Raw genomic sequence first — 21,389 nt, forward strand, 5'->3', positions numbered from 1 at the left:
AGCAGAGTTAACAGGGCCAAAGAGGCATAAGGGTCACTAAGGGTCCTATAGTCCTCCATGGAGTCAGTAGTGAGATTCCCGCCGCTCCCAAAATCAATAGGCTCAGCTTCCTGCCAATATTAGTGGTCACATACTTTGTTTTGTTTAATTTTAATTCCAGTATAGTTAACATACAGTGTTATATTAGTTTCAAGCGTACAATGTAGTGAATCAGCAATTCTATACATTACTCAGTCCTCATCATGGTAAGTGTACACTTAATCCCCTTCCTTCACCTATTTCCTCACCCACCTCCATGCTGGGCATGGAGCCTGCTTAAGATTCTCTCTCCCTTTCCCTCTGCCCCTCCCTGCTTGTGCTCAGTCTCTTAAAACAAAACAAAACAAAACAAAACAAAACAAAACACTAAGCCACTAAGCAATAAAACACCTGGGAACCACCATCTTTGGGTAATTTGAGAAATAACCAACACAAAGGGAAAGAGGAGCCCTCCCCCAACCCCCCGCCCCGCCGCCCCGCTATATTCTCTAGGCGTTTTTAGAAAACATGGAGTGGTTCCATTGTCCACATACATGCAAATCTACAAGAAAGGTGATATTGTGAACATCAACGGAATGGACACTGTTCAAAAAGGAACACCCACACACGTTACCATGGCAAAACTGGAAGAGTCTGCAACGATCAGAAAAGAAGGAAGCAGAAAAGTTCTTGGGTTCAACTGAAGCTCCAGCCTGTTTCGCCCAGAGAAACACACTTTGTGAGAACCAATGGAAAGGAGCCTGAGCTGCTGGAACCTGTTCCCTATGAATTCACAGTATGATAAGCATAAAAAAAATAAAAGACCTCAAGACTGTAAAAAAAAAAAGAAAAAGAAAAAAGAAAAAAATTGACAGTATAAAACATTTATAACTTTCATCCTATAATTTCTATGCATCTATCCTGGTGAAATATTTTAAACAAGAAAGAAACCATGATTACAAACACATTTATCACAATGGATTTTAAGTAGTAGAAGAATGGAAATAATATAAGTCCAATAATAGAACAATGCTACTTTAACTACAATATATGCGCTTTATAGAAACTTATGGTATCAATGAAGGATAGTTAGAAGAAAGGCAAGCAGGGACAAGGGCCCTCCCCCAACGCCCCCCCCCCCCCCCCCCCCCCCCCCCCCCCAAGAGGAAAACTACCCTTAAAAGGAAAAAGAACCCATCTGTTATTCTAGGCTTTTTACTCAGTGCCCCAGCTTTGAGTCTTCCTATTGGGGGGACTTACAACTTGAATGTGACAGAAAGGAAGGGAATGGCCTTGGGCATCCTAACCCAGGCCCAAGGGTCAGTTCAATAGCTGTGGCATATTTATTTATTTATTTATTTATTATTATTTTTTAAAGATTTTATTTATTTGACAGAGACAGACACAGCAAGAGAGGGAACACAAGCAAGGGGAGTGGGAGAGGGAGAGGGAGAAGCAGGCTTCCCGCGGAGCAGGGAGCCCGATCCCAGGACCTGGGGATCATGACCTGAGCGGAAGGCAGACGCTTAACGACTGAGCCACCCAGGCACCCCGCTAGTGGGATATTTAAACAAAGAGCTTCAACTGGTGGCCTGTGGCTGGTCAGCATGCCTTAGGGCAGCGAAGGCCACTGCCCACTTGATCCCTGAGGCTACAGAATACCACTCTGGAAGGAGCCCTCCATCCTGACTGGGTGTGACAGGTGCATGGAGGGTTAATCAGATTAAAACAGCCCACACTAAAGAGCCCATAAAAAAAACCCTAGATTTAAACACCAAATTGCCAACCCTCTCAGGTCCCCTTCCTCTACAGGAGCTTTGTACTATTGCTCAATAAACTTTGCTTTGCTGCCCACCACTCTTCGTCTGGTCTACCTCTTCATTCTTCGGTGTGACCAAGAACTGGGGATGCTAAAGGAAAAGAAATTCTACAACACTATCATCAAAAAGGTGTTTTCTTTTTTTTTTTTTTTAACATTTTAAATCCTTTAATGGTTTAAAGAAAGGAAGACATATGACACTGAATGCTAAACAGGTCTTTTGAACTTCTCTTGGGAATTTAGATAGATATTTAATAGTAGATATATATTTATATATTTTACATTTTGCATGTAGGCCGGAGCTGTCTAAAATATCTCTTCATAGTAGGCTATAGGAATCTATCAGGAGATAGAATAAAATAAGGTCTGAGAAGATGCTCAGTTTATTAGAGTATTTCTTTCTGCTTTGACAATCAGCAGGGATCATAAATTTGAAGCAAATCGTGGCTTTTCTGCCTCTGGGTCTGTAGTAAGACTGAGGAAGACTCTCGGAAGAGCAGCTGCTGGTGGAGGGGGTGCGGGAGGGGCTCCGCGGTTAGGGGGAATGGCTCCCGAGGACATCTGTCGGAACAGGGTGACTCGCTGGGGGACGGTGCCCCTGCCCCCCGCCTGGAGGCCTGGGCCGTGAACGGCGGTCATGGGCTGAGGGATGGAGGCCAGGGACTCGCCCACAGTGGGATGAGGTCTGGAAATGAGAGTGGAAACCTCATGAGGCAGCGAGGGCTGCGAGGCCGACAGGGGCCGGACTTCTCGGGTCAGGCTGGTGTTGTGGAGCGCCTGTGTGCTCCTGTGCACGTCGTTTTTCGGCGTGGAGCCGCCGGGCGTCTGTGGCTGCGGGGGCGGCTGTGGGGGCTGCGGGGACTGCTGGAGCTGCTGCTGTGTGAGTGACAGCTGGGAGGCAGTAGGGGAGGCGTAGTGGAAAGTTCGAGTGGCCAGCGGGCTCTGTACGGGAGGGCTGCAGACTGCAGTGGTGTAGGAGCAGGACGACAGGATGGCGGACGGCTGGGGGGTCTGTGTGCTGGGGCTGGGGGAATGCAGGTTGCCGTGGGACAGACTGGTGGCTGTGTACACCCGCAGAGACTGTGTCCTCATGCGGGAGGTCGGAGTCGTGGTGGAGGAGGTGGAATTCAGGGCTGTCATTTGGGGATAACTGATTGGAGCGATTGCCTGCACCATCTCGCAGTCATGCTTCACGATCTGCTTCAGGATCTCATTCTCCTGATCCTTGAAGACGCCAGTGTTCAGATCCTTCTGGAACTTTGGCAGAAGAATGGAATTTTTCTTTCCTGTCCGATCTAGTCGGTCAACGGCAACGGTCTCGAAGGCTCGCCTCATCATTGGATATTCCTCCAGGACCTCATTGAAATTGTCCACAGAAAGTGAATAAAGTCGACAATATGTATCAGCTCGAACACTGGCAGTGCGGTGGCCCTTGGTCAGCAAGCAAATCTCTCCAAAGTAAGAGCCTTCTGTCAGCTTCATTTCTTTACTGGATTTTGTGATGACACCAGCAATGCCATGTTGAATGAAATGCATTTTTTTACCCACAGCTCCTTCTTGTATGATGTAATCTCCAGGTTGAAACACCTCAAATCTCAACTTGCTCCGCATGGCAGTCACAAAATTGGGATCAGCATTAGCAAACAGAGGCATGGTAGCCACTAGCTTCCGACAGTTGAAGTTGACGATCTCCTCTCTCAGAGGATCATTGAGTTCATTGAGAATGTTTTCCTCATCAAAGATTTTGCCTTGGTATCTGTGTTCATAGTAGTTGTGTATTTTCCGACGCATATCAGCTGGTAACTTATGGAATGACATGTATTGCTCCATTTGCTTATACTTCTCTTGATACTGCCACCTGGAGGAATCCAAAGACTGGATTAAAGCTGTGGCATGGCCGACAAACATGGCATAGCAGGTGGCCCCAACGATCATGCTTAGCATGGTAATCCAGAGGTCCGACATGCTGACTGGGGCCTGGGCTCCATACCCGATGCACAGCATATGACTCATAGCTTTGAAGAGTGCATATGAATACTGCTTTCCCCACGAGTCATTCTCATCTACTTTAATTCCTTTCCAGTCTGTTCTTTGGAACAGCCAGCAAGTCCAATCCAGCCACCTCCATGCTTAGTTTCCTCATAGTCCAAAAAGGTGTTTTCAAATATGTACCAGCATAGAAAAATATTTGTTGATTTATGGAAACATTCTCAAAGATGTGTAGTTCAAATAGCCAAAATATTTTTAAAGGAATTCTAATAATTTACTTGGCTGTCCTCTAAAATTGTCAGTAAACTTCGATTCATATACCCCACCAGCACTCCCCACATTTTTTTCTCTCCTTTTGATTTTCTGTAACCCCACATTATTCTGGAGCCACTTGTTGGCAAACCACACTCAATAATATTCTCTTCCCTTTTTCTCAGCTGCTTTCCCTTTCTCTCCAACACCTCTGTTTTATTTTTATCTTTTTTTAAAGATTTTATTTATTTATTTGAGGGGGTGGGAAGAGAGCAAGCACAAGCAGGAGGAGTGGCAGGCAGAGGGAGAATTAGGCTCCCAGCTGAGCAGGGAGCCCAATGTGGGCCTTGATCCCAGGACCCCGGGATCAAGACCTGAGCTGAAGGCAGGCACCAACCAACTGAGCCACCCAGGCACCCCTCCATGACCTGTTTTAAATGACCCTCATCAATTAGCTTTTTCTTTTCTTCCCACCCTTCCCAATCTTGAATTTTGCACCTCAAAGCTCCTTCAATCCAGTCTGGCAGAGTGACCTTTTCTCTGGAGGAAAAGCGTGGGAAGCTGGCATGGGAGGGGAAAAAAAGCAGTCAGCATTTACATTCTATCTTTTGACAGAGGGAGGGTCCTTTCCACACTAAGAATTTTTTATCCTGTTCAATTATGAACAGGCTAACAGAACTTTAGATACCAAATATTGAAACTTGGTATTCAAGTATTATTATCAAACTAGGTTTTGGTTTCAATGTATCATCTTAAGCATATTCCCAGCAGAAATTCATCATCTATTATCTTCATCAACATTGGGTATTTCTTCATCCCTTTCTTCATGTGAAACAAAGAAAAATTGTTTTAAGATACTGATACACACTGGGCACCTGGGTGGCTCATTTGGTTGGGCGACTGCCTTCGGCTCAGGTCATGATTCTGGAGTCCCTGGATAGAGTCCCGCATCGGGCTGCCTACTCGGCAGGGAGTCTGCTTCTCCCTCTGACCCTCCCCCCCTCATGTGCTCTCTCTCTCATTCTCTCTCTCTCAAATAAATAGATAAAATCTTAAAAAAAAAAGATACTGATACACACTTAAATTAATAGTAACCTAAATGGAAATGTTAAAATATAAAGGACTACAAAGTTCTCCCAGACAGAAGGGTCAGGATTTTGCTGCAAAAATAAAAACTTCTATTTGAACTGTGTCCTAGGATCCTGCCAGTCCCTTGATGGTTTACCTAAATATGATTTACGTATATCCTAGTTACACTGAGGGGTCAGAGTGCCAAGAAGTAGCCAGTTGTTAATAGGGAATAGGTCAAGAGGAAGGAAAACAGAAGTAAAGGCTTAAAACTGCTTCCTTGTTTTTGATTTTTAAAAAATTTCCATTTCTAAATATAATGATATTACTAGAGCCCTGCTGCTCCCTTTGATTAAATGAGAAAAGATTAATTGCTACACTTTGCACCTCACTAGATACTTCCTGTAATATTCTGTTTTCTGTTAACTACTTGATAATTCAATTAAAAATAAGTAGAATTATAAGTAGGTGAGGTGAAGTCTCATGAGGTTTTGGATTTACTTTAAAATACTTTAGCAGCAAAAAGAAAGAAAAGGAGGGTAGATGAATCTAATATGGCAAAATATTTATAATTTTTAAATCTGGGTGTAACATATATTAATAGGCATTCAGTGTACCAGCCTCTTCACTTTTGTGAATGTTAGAAATTTTCCTAAGATTAAAATCAATGGTTACATTGAATGCAATCAAGCTCTTAGCTTTAAAGAATAAAGTTTTATTTTCTACCAATGAAGAATTTGTTTGGTTGAATCTTGATTTATCCAGAATAGTATTGAAAATTTCTGATACCTGAAAATTTTCTAACTCTCTAAAGCTGAAAAAAAAAAAACAAACCTATGCAATGATAAATATCAGATTCAAGACGTTTTGACATTCAACATACCTAATAGTAACACCGATTTGTACTAGTCACAAGTGAAAAATCCAAATGTTCCTGATACCCAGATTCTTCCCTAGCTCTTTTCCACCTCCCACCCTACCCTTCTTGTTCTTTACTTTAGTCTTGGATTTAGCCTTAAACACCCTTTTATCTTACTTCATTGCCCTTACTGATTTACTTGAATGAAAAATAAGCTACATAACATCCAAGAGAAAAAGACTCTTGGATCAAAAAGAATTTTAGAAGAACTAGGACAAATAATAAGAGTGGTGGTAAATAAAGAGAGAAGGTTTCAAGTCCTCTACTATGGACCAAGGCAGTATTATGGATATTTTACATACAGCAGAGTAAGACATTTTTTGATATTGTTTGCAAGAAATGCTTATTATTGGGTGCCTGGGTGGCTCAGTCAGTTAAGCGGCTGCCTTCGGCTCAGGTCGTGATCCCAGGGTCCTGGGATCGAGTCACACATCGGGCTCCCTGCTCAACAGGAAGCCTGCTCTCCCTCTCCCACCCCCGCTGCTTGTGCTCCTTCTCTTGCTATCTCTGTCAAATAAATAAAAATCTTAAAAAAAAAAAAAAGAAATGCTTATTATTTATTTCTTGAAGAGTCACTAGAATGGCCCTATTCTTTATACAAATGTCAGGCAGGCAGGTCTTTAATGAGGGTGTAATGCTCTGTAATAAGAGTATAACAAATATCTTTCATTGCTTCATCAAGTCTGTCACTCACTGTGACTCCTGAAATGTAAAGCTGGTTACTTGGGTCAGAAGTAGATGAATTTGCATAAGGAGCTCAGGACCTTCTGGGAGAAAATAAATCCTAAATATTCTCTCTGGGGATATCCTACCTCCCCCTCTCTGAGATACAAAATTAGAGAATGCTGCTGGAATGGAGAAGGCAGGCTTCATTCATCCAAGGGCCAGTGGTAGGGATAGGCAGCATGTCTCCTAAAATACAATTAATGTAAAGAAAGGAGTTTATTTGGACGGGCAGCTCTAACTCATGACACATAAATAATACAGAAGTAAGCAGAGTAAGTGGCACCTGGCTGGCTCAGTCAGTGGAGCACGAGACTCTTGATCTCAGGGTTGTGAGTTTGAGCTCCACGTTGGGTGTGGAACTTACTTTAAAAAAAGAAAGAAGTAGAGTAATAACATATTTATACTGTTTTACACATAAAGCATTAATTGGTACTTAACATCCTTCCCTTAAATAAGACAAAAATTTACCTCTCTTTGATTTTCCCATCCTTCACCATACTGCATTGAAATTATCTGGGAATTCAGCTCTAAACTATTTATTTACATCATACCTCTACTTTCTTGGGAAAATTACCTATGTATAAACTAGTGTTGTTTGTATTTTAAAATTAAAGGAGGAGCGCCTGGGTGGCTCAGATGGTTAAGCAACTGCCTTCGGCTCAGGTCATGATCCCGGAGTCCTGGGATCGAGTCCCACATCGGGCTCCCTGCTCAGCAGGGAGTCTGCTTCTCCCTCTGACCCTCTTCCCTCTCATGCTCTCTATCTCTCATTCTCTCTCTCTCAAATAAATAAATAAAATCTTAAAAAAAATTAAAGGAAAATAATTTGGAGTCCGTCGTAATGGACAAAGCAAGAAGTATTCAAATCTCATATAATCTGTTCTACGGCCCCCAACTTCCTCATCCTAAACCCTGACTTAGTTCCCACCTTGCTTTCTTATCTGAACAGTTCTCACCCTTGATTTCCCATGCAAGGCCTTATTTTCCTCTTGAAATCTCACCAAGCATCTCGCTTCACAGAGATGCTTTTCTGCTTCTGAATTCCTATTACCTTTACCATTCATTTTCATGCTTTTCTCTATTGTTACATTTTAAGTATATATATAATAAACTAAAATGGGGCTTATTTGAGAGCAATGACTGTGTTCTAGATCTCTCTGTACTCTTCAAGGGGCTTACTGTGGTATTTTAGATACAGGCTAAACATTAGACTAAAACTCTAATTTAGAACACACAAGTTCTTCCCCTACCTCTCCTTGGTTCTTTTTAGCTTAGTAACCGTCATGGACGGCTGAATGTGAGTCTTAGGGCTTTTATAGGTCTACCTAGCAACCAGGAGGGTTCCCAAGGATACAAACCCTGAAGATACATGCTTTTGAAATGGTAATGAATGGAACTAAGGAGATAGCCCTAAAACAGAGTACATTTCCATATAAACTAAAATCATATGTCAATATTAGAACTACTGTATAATTAACTGTGGCTTTATGGTGTCAGTAGGAGCTATTATTGCCCTCTATAATCAAACATTTTATTTTAGTCACATCAAGCAAACATCTCTAACTTTTATAAAATGAAATAATGAGGACTGACTAAAGGAGTACTAAGAACAGTATTACAACCAACCGTGTTCACCTAAGGCAGGTTTAACAAATACTAACATTTGGCCAGATTTCCTGAGAAATAAAACATTATAGAGATGAAGCCCTCTCACCTTGTTTTCCTTTCTCTTTCCTCAGAAGAACAGTTATCCCAAAGCTGATATGTATATGTATATATGTATATTCTTCCTTTCCATGCTTGTATATATTTTACCATACATGTATATAACATTAACATTATATAACATTATTCTTCATGTTTACAAATATTACACAAATGTTACATCATACATAGTATTCTGCAAACTATTTTTTCATTAGAAATTATGTGTTTGAGATTTAAGCAGGCAGATATATGCCGTGGATTCACTTAAATTGCTGCATAGGATTCCATACAGTGAATAATATACAATTTGCTTATCTATTTTCTTGTTGAAAAGCATTTAGATTATTTCCAGTTTGGGGGTGGGCACTGGGTTGTCTCAGTAGGTAGAGCATAGGACTCTTGATCTCACAGTTGTGAATTTGAGCCCCATGTTGGGCGTAGAGCTAACTTAAAAAAAAAAAAAAGATTGGGGCACCTGGGTGGTTCGGTTGGTTAAGCATCTGACTCTTGGTTTCAGCTCAGGTCATGATCTCATGGGTCATAGGATTGGACCCCAGGCCGGCTCTGCACTCAGCCGGGAGTTGGCTTGAAGATTGTCTTCCTCTGCCCCTCCCCCTCCCACATGTGCATATGCGCTCTATCTCTTTCTCTCTCAAATAAATAAATAAATCTTTAAGAAAAAGATTGTTTCCAGTGTTTTGGAAATTAAACCAAAAGAGCAGCAGTGAATATCTTTGTACCTGACTGGACAGGTGTGAGAATCCTTTTAGTGTAAATATTTGAATATGAAATAATGTTAATATGTTAAATTGTTACAGATTTTCTAATGTTAGATAGACCATGTTAATGTTCATGAAACAAATTTTATTTGGTCCTGACTTTTTTCAAGTTTTATTTATGACTTTGGCTCTGCATTCATAAGTGTTATTTTCTTGTTAGTGTCCTTGCTTCTGTTACCAAGGTTATAGTCTTCTAAAATAATTTGGGGAGCTTTCCCTCTTTTACTATTTCTAAAACAGTTTGATTACAACAGAATTTATCTCACATTTATTTTTATTTATTTATTTTTTAATAGTTTTTTTTAAGATTTTTATTTATTTATTGAGAGAGAATGGTAGAGAGAGAGCATGAGAGGGAAGAGGGTCAGAGGGAGAAGTAGACTCCCTGCTTCGCAGGGAGCCCCATGCGGGACGCGATCCTGGGACTCCAGGATCATGACCTGAGCCGAAGGCAGTTGCTTAACCAACTGAGCCACCCAGGTGCCCTTTATCTCACATTTAAAAAACACTGAAGTATTTTTTGTTTTGTTGCTATTTTAGATTTTTCAAATACTTTTTCAGAGTTAACTTTTTCAGAACATTATCCATTTTATCATATGTTCATATTAATTGACACAAGTGGGAGTATCTCCCTTATGATTTTAACAATCTAAACTCTGTCTATAGTTATACTCTCTTTTCACCCGTTTATGTTTTCTCTTTATTTTTCGTTTTCACTAAATGCATAACTATTTTATTAATTTCTTCAGTCAGCTTCTCAATTTGTTTATCCGGTTTTTCTCCTTTTTCATTATTTTCTACTTATTACTTCTTTCTACTCTCTTTGGCATACTTTATTATTTTTTTTTGAAATCCCCTTTATTTCTTTTTTTTTTTAAAGATTTTATTTATTTATTCATGAGAGACAGAGAGAGAGAGAGAGGCAGAGGGAGAAGCAGGCTCCCAAGGAGCAGGGAGCCCGATGCGGGACTTGATCCCAGTACCCTGGGATCATGACCTGAGCCGAAAGCAGACGCTTAACCATCTGAGCCACCCAGGCGCCCTGGCATACTTTATTATTCTTTTTGTAAATATTCCATGTGTGCTTAAAACATATACATATTCTCTGATTGTTATGTGTGTGTATATTTAAAAATGTGCTCAATTGTATTACTCAAATATTCTATATTCTTTCAAATCATTAGTCTGATTCTTGAGTTTCTGGTAGAGTTATTAGAGATTTGACAGTTTTTCCTTGAAACTATATTATTAGGAATATGCCAATTCATCATTATTGTAACTCAATGAGTTGATCCTTTCTCATTGTGCAGCATTCATTTTTAACCGTATTGATTTTTTGCCTTACATTTTTATTTGCTGTTAATATTTCTATATTAGCCATCTTTTGTGTAGTATTTTTCTTTACTTGATATTTCCTTGTTTAATTTTTTTCACCATTTTATTTTCAGCCTTATCATGTTGCTTTGCTTTTGAGATGTCTCTTATAAGCAGCATATATTTGTATTTTAGGAATTTCTATTTTGAAATAATTTTAGACTCGCAAATAGTTGCAAAAAATAGTACAAAGTATTCTTTTTTTAAAAGATTTTATTTATTGGGCGCCTGGGTGGCTCAGTTGGTTAAGCGACTGCCTTCAGCTCAGGTCATGATCCTGGAGTCCCGGGATCGAGTCCCGCATCAGGCTCCCTGCTCAGCGGGGAGTCTGCTTCTCCCTCTGACCCTCTTCCCTCTCATGCTCTCTCTCTCTCATTCTCTCTCTCAAATAAAAAAAAGATTTTATTTATTTATTTGACAGAGAGAGAGAGAGAGAGAGAGAGAGAGCACAGCAGGGGGAGCAGCAGAGGGAGAGGGAGAAGCAGTTTCGCCGAGCAGGGAGCCCAATGCTGGATTCGATCCCAGGATCATGACGTGAGCCGAAGGCAGATGCCTAACGACTGAGCCACCCAGGCACCCCAGTACAAAGTATTCTTATATACCTTTCACATAGCTTCCCCCAAGTGTTTACATTTTATTTTATTTTATTTTATTTATTAAAATGTTTTATTTTGTTATCCATAAGAGTCAGAGAGAGAGAGAGAGAGAGAGGCAGAGGGAGAAGCAGCCTCCCAAGGAGCAGGGAGCCCGATGCGGGACTCGATCCCAGGACCCTGGGATCATGACCTGAGCCAAAGGCAGATGTTTAACCATCTGAGCCACCCAGGCGCCCGTGTTTACATTTTAAATGGGCACAATACAATGATAAAAATCAAGAACTTAACATCAATACAATACTATTAATTAATTAATATGATATACTTAAATTTTGCCAGTTGTGGGCACCTGGGGATAGGGGAGGGGAGGGGTAGAGGGAGCAGGAGAAGCAGACTCCCCGCTGACCAGGGAGCCTGATGTGGGGCTCAATTCCAGAACCCTGAGATCATGACCTGAGCTGAAGGCAGTCGCTTAACCAACTGAGCCACCCATGCACCCCGATAATAGCCATTCTAACAAGTATGATCAAATTATGTATTTTTGAGAAGAATATGATATAAGCAATGTTTTGTCCATCTCAGTGCATCCTATCAGGAAAAGCATAATGGTTATATCTCTAGTTGCTAGATTAAGACAATGTCCACTAGGTTTCTCCACCACAAAATGATTTTTCTCTTTGTAATTAATAAGTATCTTATGGGGAGATACTTTAAGACTATGTAAATATCCTGTTTCTCAGCATATATTTGCCTACTAATTTTAACATCCATTGATGACACTTGTCTAAAACAATTATTACTATAGGGTTTGCCAAGTGGTTATTTTCTACTTGCAACATTCTTTATACATTTATTAATTAGACTTTTACTGTAAAGAAGAGCTTTCCTTCTCTACCTATGGAATAAGAAAGATATCTGGTCTTTGTCCCCAGTTCCTGGCACAGAGCTCCTAAAACCTCTGGAAGTTCCTGAGTGGTAAGGGCAATAGGAATGTCTCTTGTCCTGATAAAGGGGAGTCTTGGCAAGTGCTTAGGTAGCTTCAAGATGGGACTTACACACCAGAAAGACCAAACCTTGATTAGAAGCTTGGAACCTTCAGCCCCACCCCTCACCAACTGGAGAGAAGAAAAGAGCTAAAGATTGAGTTAATCACCTTTGACTATAATCATGCATATGTAATGAAACTTCCATAAAACCCTGCAAATGATGAGGTTTGGGGAGTTTCCAAACTGGTGAATACATTCACGTGCTAGGAGGGTGGTGCACCCAAGCTCCACAGGCTCAGGACTCCTCTCGACCTTGCTCTTTTTATTCATTGATATACCTTATAATAAACTGTAATAGCAAGTAAAGCATTTTCTTGGGTTCTGCAACTTGTTGAACCTGAGGGGGGGTAGGCTTGAGGAAACCCCTGAATTTGTAGCCACGTCAGACAGAAGTGTGGATAACCTAGGACCTGATACTTGTGACTGGCATCTGAAGTGAGGTCAGTTTTGTGAGACTGAGCACTTAAATCTGTGGAGATTGACATTAATACTGGGTATGTAGTATCCACATTGAATTGAATTATAGCACACTTAGTTGATGTTGTAGAGTTGGAGAAATTGTATTAGGAAAGACATCATGCATTTGGTGTCGGGAAGAAAAAATCTCTTGCCACCATTGTGGATTTGTATTTTATTTTAGTTACAGTCAGTGCTGTCCTGGAGCCAGGTTACACTGGCTCAGAAGAGTCATTTGTTAACTTTAATGAAATTTGTGGGCTGGCTTTTAAGTACAATAAGACACACCCATACCACCACCACCACCACCACCACCACCACCAATGGAAGCAGGTTCTGGGCTTTATTTTGACCTTGCTTTTTTCTTTTCTTTTCTTTTCTTTTTTTTAGGATTTACTTATTTGAGAGAGACAGAGAGAGAGGGAGGGAGTGGGGTTGGGGGAGGGACAGAGGGAGAGAGATAATCTCAAGCAGACTCCCCAATGAGCAAGAAGCCTGACATGGGTTTCGCTCCCATGACCCTGAGATCGTGACCTGAGCTGAAATCAAGAGTTGGACACTTAACCGACTGAGCCACCCAGGCACCCCTATTTTCTCTTATGTAACAATCCTGAGGTAACTGGGCCAAGTTTTCTGGCTGATTCTGCTCTAGACAGTCATTAAATGGATCTTATACTTTCCATCCAGTGTCTTCACCATTGCCTAGGGCAAGAGGTTTTTTTTTTTTTAATCGAAGAATAATTGGCATACAATATTGTATTAGTTCCTAGTTAGGGCAAGAGTTTTTAACCAATTTTTGTGCCATAAATTCCTTTGGCACTCTCTTCAAGCATATATACTGTCTCCCAAAATGATACATAAAATACATTTTTAACACATAAAATGAAATACATTTGGATTTAAAGGAACCAAATTATACTGGATTACAGTTATAAAATAGTTTTCTAAATAGTTATATAATAATAAATATACTTAATTCATTAAACAACCTAATCTAACAATGGGTCTAGCAACAACCATAACTTTGAAGTACACTTGAGCATAAATGATATTTAGAGAGACCTGAAAAAATTGTAATGTGATATGAAAAATTTTTTTGAGTGGCAAATTCATAGGTATTACTAATACCACAGTGTGACTCATTGTCTATATTCATAATTGAAGAAAATATTAATTTCAGCTAGAGGCTAATGAAGACAAGGATATATTTTCCTACCCAAGTTCATGAACCTAAGATTAAGAACCCCTGCCCCTGGGTGTGTCTTTCACTTGAAGCTGAGTCCTAGGCAGTGTTCTCACTTACAAAAAGGGGAAGAACATGAAAAAGTGTATACTCGGTGTTTTATTGTTTTTTTAAATTTTTTTGCACACTCAATGTTTTAAAGTTCTGCTCTGAAAGTGGTATATGTTACTACTGCTCACTAGGACTTAGTCAGTGGCCACTTATAGCTAAAACATAAGCTGGGAAACATAGTCTTTCACTGGGAGCCACATGTCCAAATATAACCATATTACCTAGTAAGTTAGCAACTGGCAATATCCTCCATGCTCTTGTAAGAAAAAATACTTTTTACATGTTTTAATTTATAAACAGATATATGGGAGGGTGGATTTCCTTGAGCATTTCTTTTTTTTTTTCTTAAGGTTTTATTTATTTATTTGTCAGAGAGAGAGAGAGAGAGAGAGAGCACAAGCGGGGGGGAATGGCAGGCAGAGGGAGAAGCAGGCTCCCCGCCGAGCAAGGAGCCCAATGTGGGGCTCGATCCCAGGACCCTGGGATCATGACTTGAGCCAAAGCCAGACACTTAACCAACTGAGCCACCCAGGTGTCCCTTCCTGAGCATTTCTTAATGTACAAACTTCATAAGCATTTTAATTATTTTTATGTGTTTTAGTTAGATGAAATATATTTTTAAGTTGCAAACCTAAAGCACATAACCTAAGCTAGGGTGGAAACAGGGAATTAGCTCACCACAAGGTTGTGAATTAGGTAAAATTTATTTCTGTCTCTACAACATTTTCATTTCCACTCATTTTTTAAAATATCTTCTCCTCTTCTCTCCCATTTTATGAGCTTGCATCTTTTATCCTCTATTTCCATTTTATTTTGAACATTTTCAAACATACAGAAAAGTTTTTAAAAATAGTATATTATATACCCTCCACCTAGATTCAAAAATTGTTAATTGTTGGGGCACCTGGGTGGCTCAGTTGGTTAAGCGTCTGCCTTCAGCTCAGGTCATGATCTCAGGGTCCTGGGATGGAGCCCTGCATCGAGCTCCCTGCTCAGCAGGGAGCCTGCTCCTCCCTCTCCTTCTGCCTGAAGCTCTCTCTACTTGTGCTTGCTCTCTCTCTCTGTCAAATGAATAAATAAAATCTTTTTAAAAAATTGTAAATTGTTAACATTTGCTTTATCCCTCTTTATTTTATATCTATATATACATTTGTCACAAGCACACTATGAATGCGCAGATATGAGTTGTGTCTTTCCACAATGTTGGTTTTATTAATCATAAAGCAAGGCTAACATAATTACAAAGCAGGTTCAGGATTCCAAACTCAATGACATTTTGTTACACATTTAACTTGGTTTTATACACATTAAACAAAGCAAAGCACAACACAAAGTCATACAACAAAGGGTGAGAAGTTAATAACAAACATGAAGTCAGTCCATGAGCACAGTTGAGATGAGGCCTCAGTCCAGTCCAGGGCAGCTCTCAGTGCGTGCTGTGTATTTTGTTCTAGCAGTGGAGGATCTCTATTATGTTCAGAGATCAATCAGGCAGAGCCTTTGGCACCAGTTGTCTCTTCAATGTGGTGAGATGTGAAAGGATCAGTATCTGCAGTCTGACAGTTTGCTGCGAAAGTCCTCAAAGGAGTTTAATCAGTCTTGGGCCTTTGCAGGCCTCTTCTGGTTCTGCTGGTTATCAGTTCTGGACGTCATTTGGGCATCTGTGCTGGTTTCAGCAATATCTGGTCTTAGCTACTACGCCTTTGGCTGCTGACATGAGTCACTGCTTGACGTGAGTGACTCCATCTTGCTCTCTACAATATTTTTAAACAATTTGAATGTAAGTTACAGATATCATGAAACTTCACCCCTAGATACTTCAGCATGTACATCCAAAGAAATAAGACATTCTCTCACATAATTACGTTATCACTCTTAAGAAAATTAACAATAATTCCCTAATATCTGATAGGCTTTCTATATTTAATTTCCTAATCATTTCTCTTTTTAAAAGATTTTATTTATCCATTCGAAAGAGAGAGTGAGAGAGAGAGAGAGAGAGCACAAGTAGGGGGAGGGGGAGAAGCAGACTCCTTTGCCAAGCAGGGAGCCTGATGTGGGGCTCAACGCGGGGCTCCATCCCAGGACCCTGGGATCATGACCCGAGTGAAGGCAGTCACTTAACCAACTGAGCCACTCAGGCGCCCCAATTTCCTAATCATTTCAAAAATATTTTGCATAGGGGTGCCTGGCTGGCTCAGTAGAGCATGCGACTCTTGATCTCTCCATCTCAAGGTCATGAGTTCAAGTCCCAAACCGCGTGTGGAGCCAACTTAAAAATTTTTTTAAATGTTCTGTACAGCTGATTTTTCTGTAAAATGCATCTTTTAGTTTGGCAACAGACCTTTTCAACTTTGAATGAACCTTCTTAACATCTAAGTAATATCTGTGTTTATCTAGACTTTTTATTTCTCCTTGTGTAATTAAAGGTTTTGCATCCAATTAATTCAAAGACAGGAGGGGAGAAGACTTGCGTTTTTTCCATTCTATTAAGTGGGTCTTTTGCTTGTACCTAATATTAAGTTAGACCTAATGCTGTTGCTAAAAGGATGTAGGTCTTAGTGATTTTAAATAAGAAGGGGTGGATTATAGGGTATTCTGGGACTCTCTGTGCCCATTTTAGGTCACATTTGACCTCTTAGCTTTCTTTTCAGTTTTTCAAGATTTTCAAGATTCTACCTATGTTTACCAACTAGTCAATATGTGCTAGGGACATATAATTAAGATAGACATGGTCTCTGCCCTCAAGGGAGAAAAATCACTTAATAGTTTCAATAAGAAAAAAAAATCATGTTTACTGAAAATGTACTATACAAGAGCTCAGAACTGGTATTCCCTTTAATCCCAGCCTCTATCTTTTGTGTTCCCTGGCCCCGAGGTCTCCATATGTCAGACATCTGGGTGTCATTGTTATATGCCATCTCCCCGCCTCCCCCATGCAGTGCCTTAGCCTGGTGCTCCAACTCTCCAGTCCTGCAGCATTGATGCTATGTATTCACCCCTAAAGCACCAATATATAAGTTCTAGGCACAAAAGTCCTGGAGCCTCAAGCCCTTTGGTTCCACGACTCCTGGATTATGACTGGGGAAAAGAGAGTAACTGCCCAAATGTTTTAGTCAGCTATTGCTGCAATAATTCTGCAGGATACACCACTCCAAATTCAGTGGTTTAAAACTACAAGCATTCAAAAATAAATAAATAGGGGTGCCTGGCTGGCTCAGTCGGAAAAGCATGCGACTCTTGTTCTTGGCCTTTGGAGCCCCACATTGGTATAGAGATTACTTAAAAATAAAATATTTTAAAATAAAAAAAAGCATTCATTTTCTTTTACAGGTCTGTGGGTTGCTTGCTCCTTGGCTATTCCAGGCAAGATACTTTTTTTTTTTTTTTTTTAAGATTCTTATCTCTAGTCTCTGGGTTCCAAGTTCTAGGTCGAAGGTTGGGTTCACATGTGCTCCATGTGTTTGTATAGCAGCTACCCAGGTCAAATTGCCACAGCACAAGAAGACAAGAGGCCTGTGTTCATATAATTTCCTATTCCATCATCATATACTGTTGATTAAAGCAAGTCACATGGCCAACCTCCAAGTCAGTAGGGCAGGGAAATAGAGTCTATGCCAACTCAGAAGGGGAGTAGAGTGAATTTTTGTGGAACACTAATATATTAGACCAAGATTTCCAGGAAAAAAGGCACAGAAGGGGGTAGAAAGGATAGATTCAAGGGTAGGACACAGAAAAGCTAAATTCTGGCCATGATTAGAGCTGGAAAAGCCCTCCCAAAACACTACCAACCAGGAAGTAATATGGAGGACCCACCTTAAGTGTGTGTAATGATAATAGTGATGAAATGCTATATCATAAAAAAATTCATCATAGCCATCAAAAAAAAATGAAATCTTGCCATTTGCAATGACATGGATGGAACTAGAGGGTATCATGCTAAGTGAAATAAGTCAATCAGAAAAAGATAATTATCATATGATCTCACTGATTATGCAGAATTTAAGAAACAAGGCAGAGGATCATAAGGGAAGAGAGGGAAAAATGAAACAAGACAAAACCAGAGAGGGAGACAAACCATAAGAGATTCTTAATCTCAGGAAACAAACTGAGGGTTGCTGGAGTGGTTGGGAGTGGGAGGGATGGGGTGGCTGGGTGATTGACATTGGGGAGGGTATGTGCTATGGTGAGCGCTGTGAATTGTGTATAAGACTGTTGAATCACAGACCTGTACCCCTGAAACAAATAATACATTTTATGTTAATTTTAAAAATAAATTAAATAAATAAATAAATTCATAAACATTGGTACTGCTGAGAGAGATGAAGAATCAACAAATGAGGAAAATATTACAATTTTATTTTTTATTGTATAAGATAAATTATACCTCCTTGCTTGGGCTGCTTACCTTTTTTTTTTTTTTAAGATTTTATTCATTTATTTGACAGAGACACAGCGAGAGAGGGAACACAAGCAGGGTGAGTAGGAGAGGGAGAAGCAGGTTTCCCACAGAGCAGGGAGCCCAATGCAGGGTTCGATCCCAGGACCCTGGGATCATGACCTGAGGTGAAGGCAGACACTTTAATGACTGAGCCACCCAGGTGCCCCGGCTGCTTACCTTTTATGATTCACAATCTAGGTACAATAACTACTACAAATATCATTAGATATGTCAAATTGTGTTATTTTACTTATAGTAGAAAAGTTTATATGCTGTTTATAGATTTTTGCCATGCAATTTGATTTTTTGCTCATAACTAGAGGGATCCATGATCCAAACTAGAGTGGAAGCTAAGATAATAGAAAGAAAAGAATATAATAGCTATTTTGCAGAAATTATTAATAGAAAAAATGGTTAAACAATTGGATTAGATTTAAGAGATAGATAAATCCAAGATATTTTTGTATACAAGCCTATGTGACTTCTTGAATAGTATAATCAACAAAAGCCAGAGAGTCGTGAGGGGTCTGAGAAATAATCTATGATATTGTGATTTACAATAAAAAATATGTATTTGGTCTTTAACTCATTCCTGGCACAGAGCTCCTGAAAGCCTTGTAAATTCCTAAGAGATAAGGGCCCTGGGAGAATCTTTTGTTCTAATGAGGCTACTCTAGGTGGGCTCCCGGATGGCTTTTGGATGCAGGCTGGTAACGGGAAAGACTAAGCCATGATTAGAAATTTGGAATTTTCAGCCTCACACCCCACACCCCAGGGGAGAGGGGCTAGAAATGGAGTTAATAATTGATCACTGGTATATGAGGAAGCCTCCATAAAATCCCAATAATATGGGGTTCAGAGTGCTTCCAGGGTTGGTGAACACATCCACACACCCCAAATCTAAGGAGACAGAAGCTCCTGTGCTCAGGACCCTCCCATACCTCGCCCTATGTATCTCTTCATCTGGCTTTTCATCTGTGTCTTTCATCATACTACTTAATAAACTGATAAACATGTTTCCCTGGGTTTTGTGAGCCACTTTATCAAATTAATTGAACCTGAGAAGTGGGTCATGGGAAATTCAGATTTACTGTTGGTCAGAAGCACAGGTGACAACCTGGATTTGTGGTTGGCCTCTGAATTGGGGTGGGAGTAGTTTTGTGGGACTGAGGACTTAAGCTGTGGGATCTGATGCTATTTCCACGTAGACAGGGTCAGAACTGAATTGAGTTAAATTGTAGGACAGCCAGCTGGGGTCGGAGAATTGCTTGGACTAGAGAGAAAACTCCCATACATTGAAATTGGGTGCAGAATCTTAAGACTGTCAACTGTTCTTCTCAATCCTATGCAACACATGCTGCTTCTCTCATCCAGATTGCCTTGTGACTTGTTTTGACCAATGACCTATGGCAAAAGTTATATTGTGCAGTTATGCTGTGCAGTTAAGGACCTTTCTGTTAAGGGGCCTTCTTGAACATTTCAGCCTCAGCGGAGCTCCCAGCTGAATGTAGCCAGAAGAGTAGTCCTAGTCAATACCATGTTAGCACGGATGCCTGGGTGGCTCAGTTGGTTAAGCATTTACCTTTGGCTTAGGTCATGACCCCAGGGTCCTGGGATCAAGTCCCACATTGGGCTTCTTGCTCAGTGGGGAGCCTGCTTCTCCCTCTGCCACTCCCTCTGCTTGTGCTCTCTCGCTTTCTGTCAAATAAATAAATAAAATCTTTTAAAAAAATAAAATAAAGTTAAGCATACATTTATAGCACAACCCAACAGTTCCACTCTTTGGTATTCATCCAAAGGAAATGAAAACATATACCTATGCAAGGACTTGATCCTGAATATTTATAGCAATTTTATTCTTAAAAGCTCTAAACTGGACCCAATCCAAATGTCCATCAAGAGGTGAATGAAGGGGCGCCTGGGTGACTCAATCAGTTGGGCATCAGACTCTTGATTTTGGCTCAGGTCATGATATCAGGGTTCTGAGATAGAGCCCCAGGCCAAGCTCCACACTGGGCATGGAGCCTGCCTCTCTCTCCCTCGCCCTCTGCACTGCCCCCCACTTCTCTCTCTCTCTCAAAAAAAGAAAAAAAGAGGTGAATGGATAAGCAAATAGGTTTCCTTTTATTGCTAAGTAGCATTTCATGGTATGGATGTACCATTCAGTGTACCACATTGTTTTCTATTCACTCTCTCTCTCTCTCTCTCTCTCTAAAATCAATCAATCAATCAATCAATCAATCAATCTTTAAAATGGCTATACATGGGACGTCTGGTTGGCTCAGTCGTTAAGGGTCTGCCTTTGGCTCAGGTCATGATCCCTGGGTCCTGTGATCAAGTCTCGCATCGGGCTCCTTGCTCAGCCGGGAGCCTGCTTCTCCCACTGCCTGCTGCTCTCCTTGCTTGTGTGCTCTCACTCTCTCTCTCTTGCTCACTCTCTCTCTCAAATAAATAAATAATATCTTAAAAAAATAAAAAATAAAAATAAATAAAAAAATAAAATGGCTATACAGGAGTGCCAGGCTGGCTCACTTGGTAGAGCATGTGATTTTTTTTTTTTTTTTTTTTGAAGAGTTTTATTTTATTTATTTTATTCATTTATTTGGAGCATGAGTGGGGTGAGAGGCAGAGGAAAAAGAGAGAATCTTTTTTTTTTAAAGATTTTATTTATTTGACAAAGAGAGAGAGACAGCGAGAGAGGGAATACAAGCAGGGGGAGTGGGAGAGGGAGAAGCAGGCCTCCTGCCGAGCAGGGAGCCTGATGCGGGGCTTGATCCCAGGACCCTGGGATCATGACCTGAGCTGAAGGCAGACGCTTAATGACTGAGCCACCCAGGCACCCAAAGAAGAGAGAATCTTAAGCAGTCTCTGCACTGTCAAGCCCGACATGGGGCTCGATCTCATC

General features: G+C 40.5%; 1 protein-coding gene and 1 long non-coding RNA gene across 4 annotated transcripts in view; both read right to left on the reverse strand.

Moving 5' to 3' along the window:
* Positions 1-2,001: 2,001 nt before the first annotated feature.
* Positions 2,002-8,076, reverse strand: LOC112830025 (potassium/sodium hyperpolarization-activated cyclic nucleotide-gated channel 1-like). The gene is made up of 2 exons (XM_073878015.1): positions 8,042-8,076; positions 2,002-3,926 (listed from the first exon to the last, which is right to left on the reverse strand). The coding sequence occupies exons 1-2, from the start codon at positions 8,074-8,076 to the stop codon at positions 2,261-2,263; spliced, it is 1,701 nt and encodes a 566-aa protein (XP_073734116.1). The 3' UTR covers positions 2,002-2,260.
* Positions 8,077-15,228: 7,152 nt separating this feature from the next.
* The window catches only part of LOC112830093 (uncharacterized), a 29,802-nt gene continuing 23,641 nt past the window's right edge, over positions 15,229-21,389 (reverse strand). For 2 of the 3 annotated variants that reach the window (XR_012373975.1, XR_012373974.1), the window contains exons 4-5: positions 20,067-20,182; positions 15,229-15,797 (exon numbers count right to left, since the gene is read on the reverse strand). This is a non-coding gene — a long non-coding RNA (uncharacterized lncRNA). The remainder of the gene's footprint in view (positions 15,798-20,066; positions 20,183-21,389) is intronic. The other variant, XR_003209829.2, reaches the window with a different exon arrangement.

The sequence above is a fragment of the Callorhinus ursinus genome, unplaced genomic scaffold (assembly GCF_003265705.2).
Source record: "Callorhinus ursinus isolate GAN/ISIS: 27379988/994484 unplaced genomic scaffold, GSC_fseal_2.0 scaffold27, whole genome shotgun sequence".
Lineage (NCBI taxonomy): Eukaryota > Metazoa > Chordata > Mammalia > Carnivora > Otariidae > Callorhinus > Callorhinus ursinus.

Excerpts from the sequence above, each read along its gene's own strand:
- LOC112830025 (XM_073878015.1), bottom strand. The coding sequence starts at position 8,076 with ATGACGGTTACTAAGCTAAAAAGAACCAAGGAGAG. Across the intron at positions 3,927-8,041 it reads CTAAAAAGAACCAAGGAGAG|AACAGACTGGAAAGGAATTA; the intron begins GTAGGGGAAGAA and ends GCTGTTCCAAAG.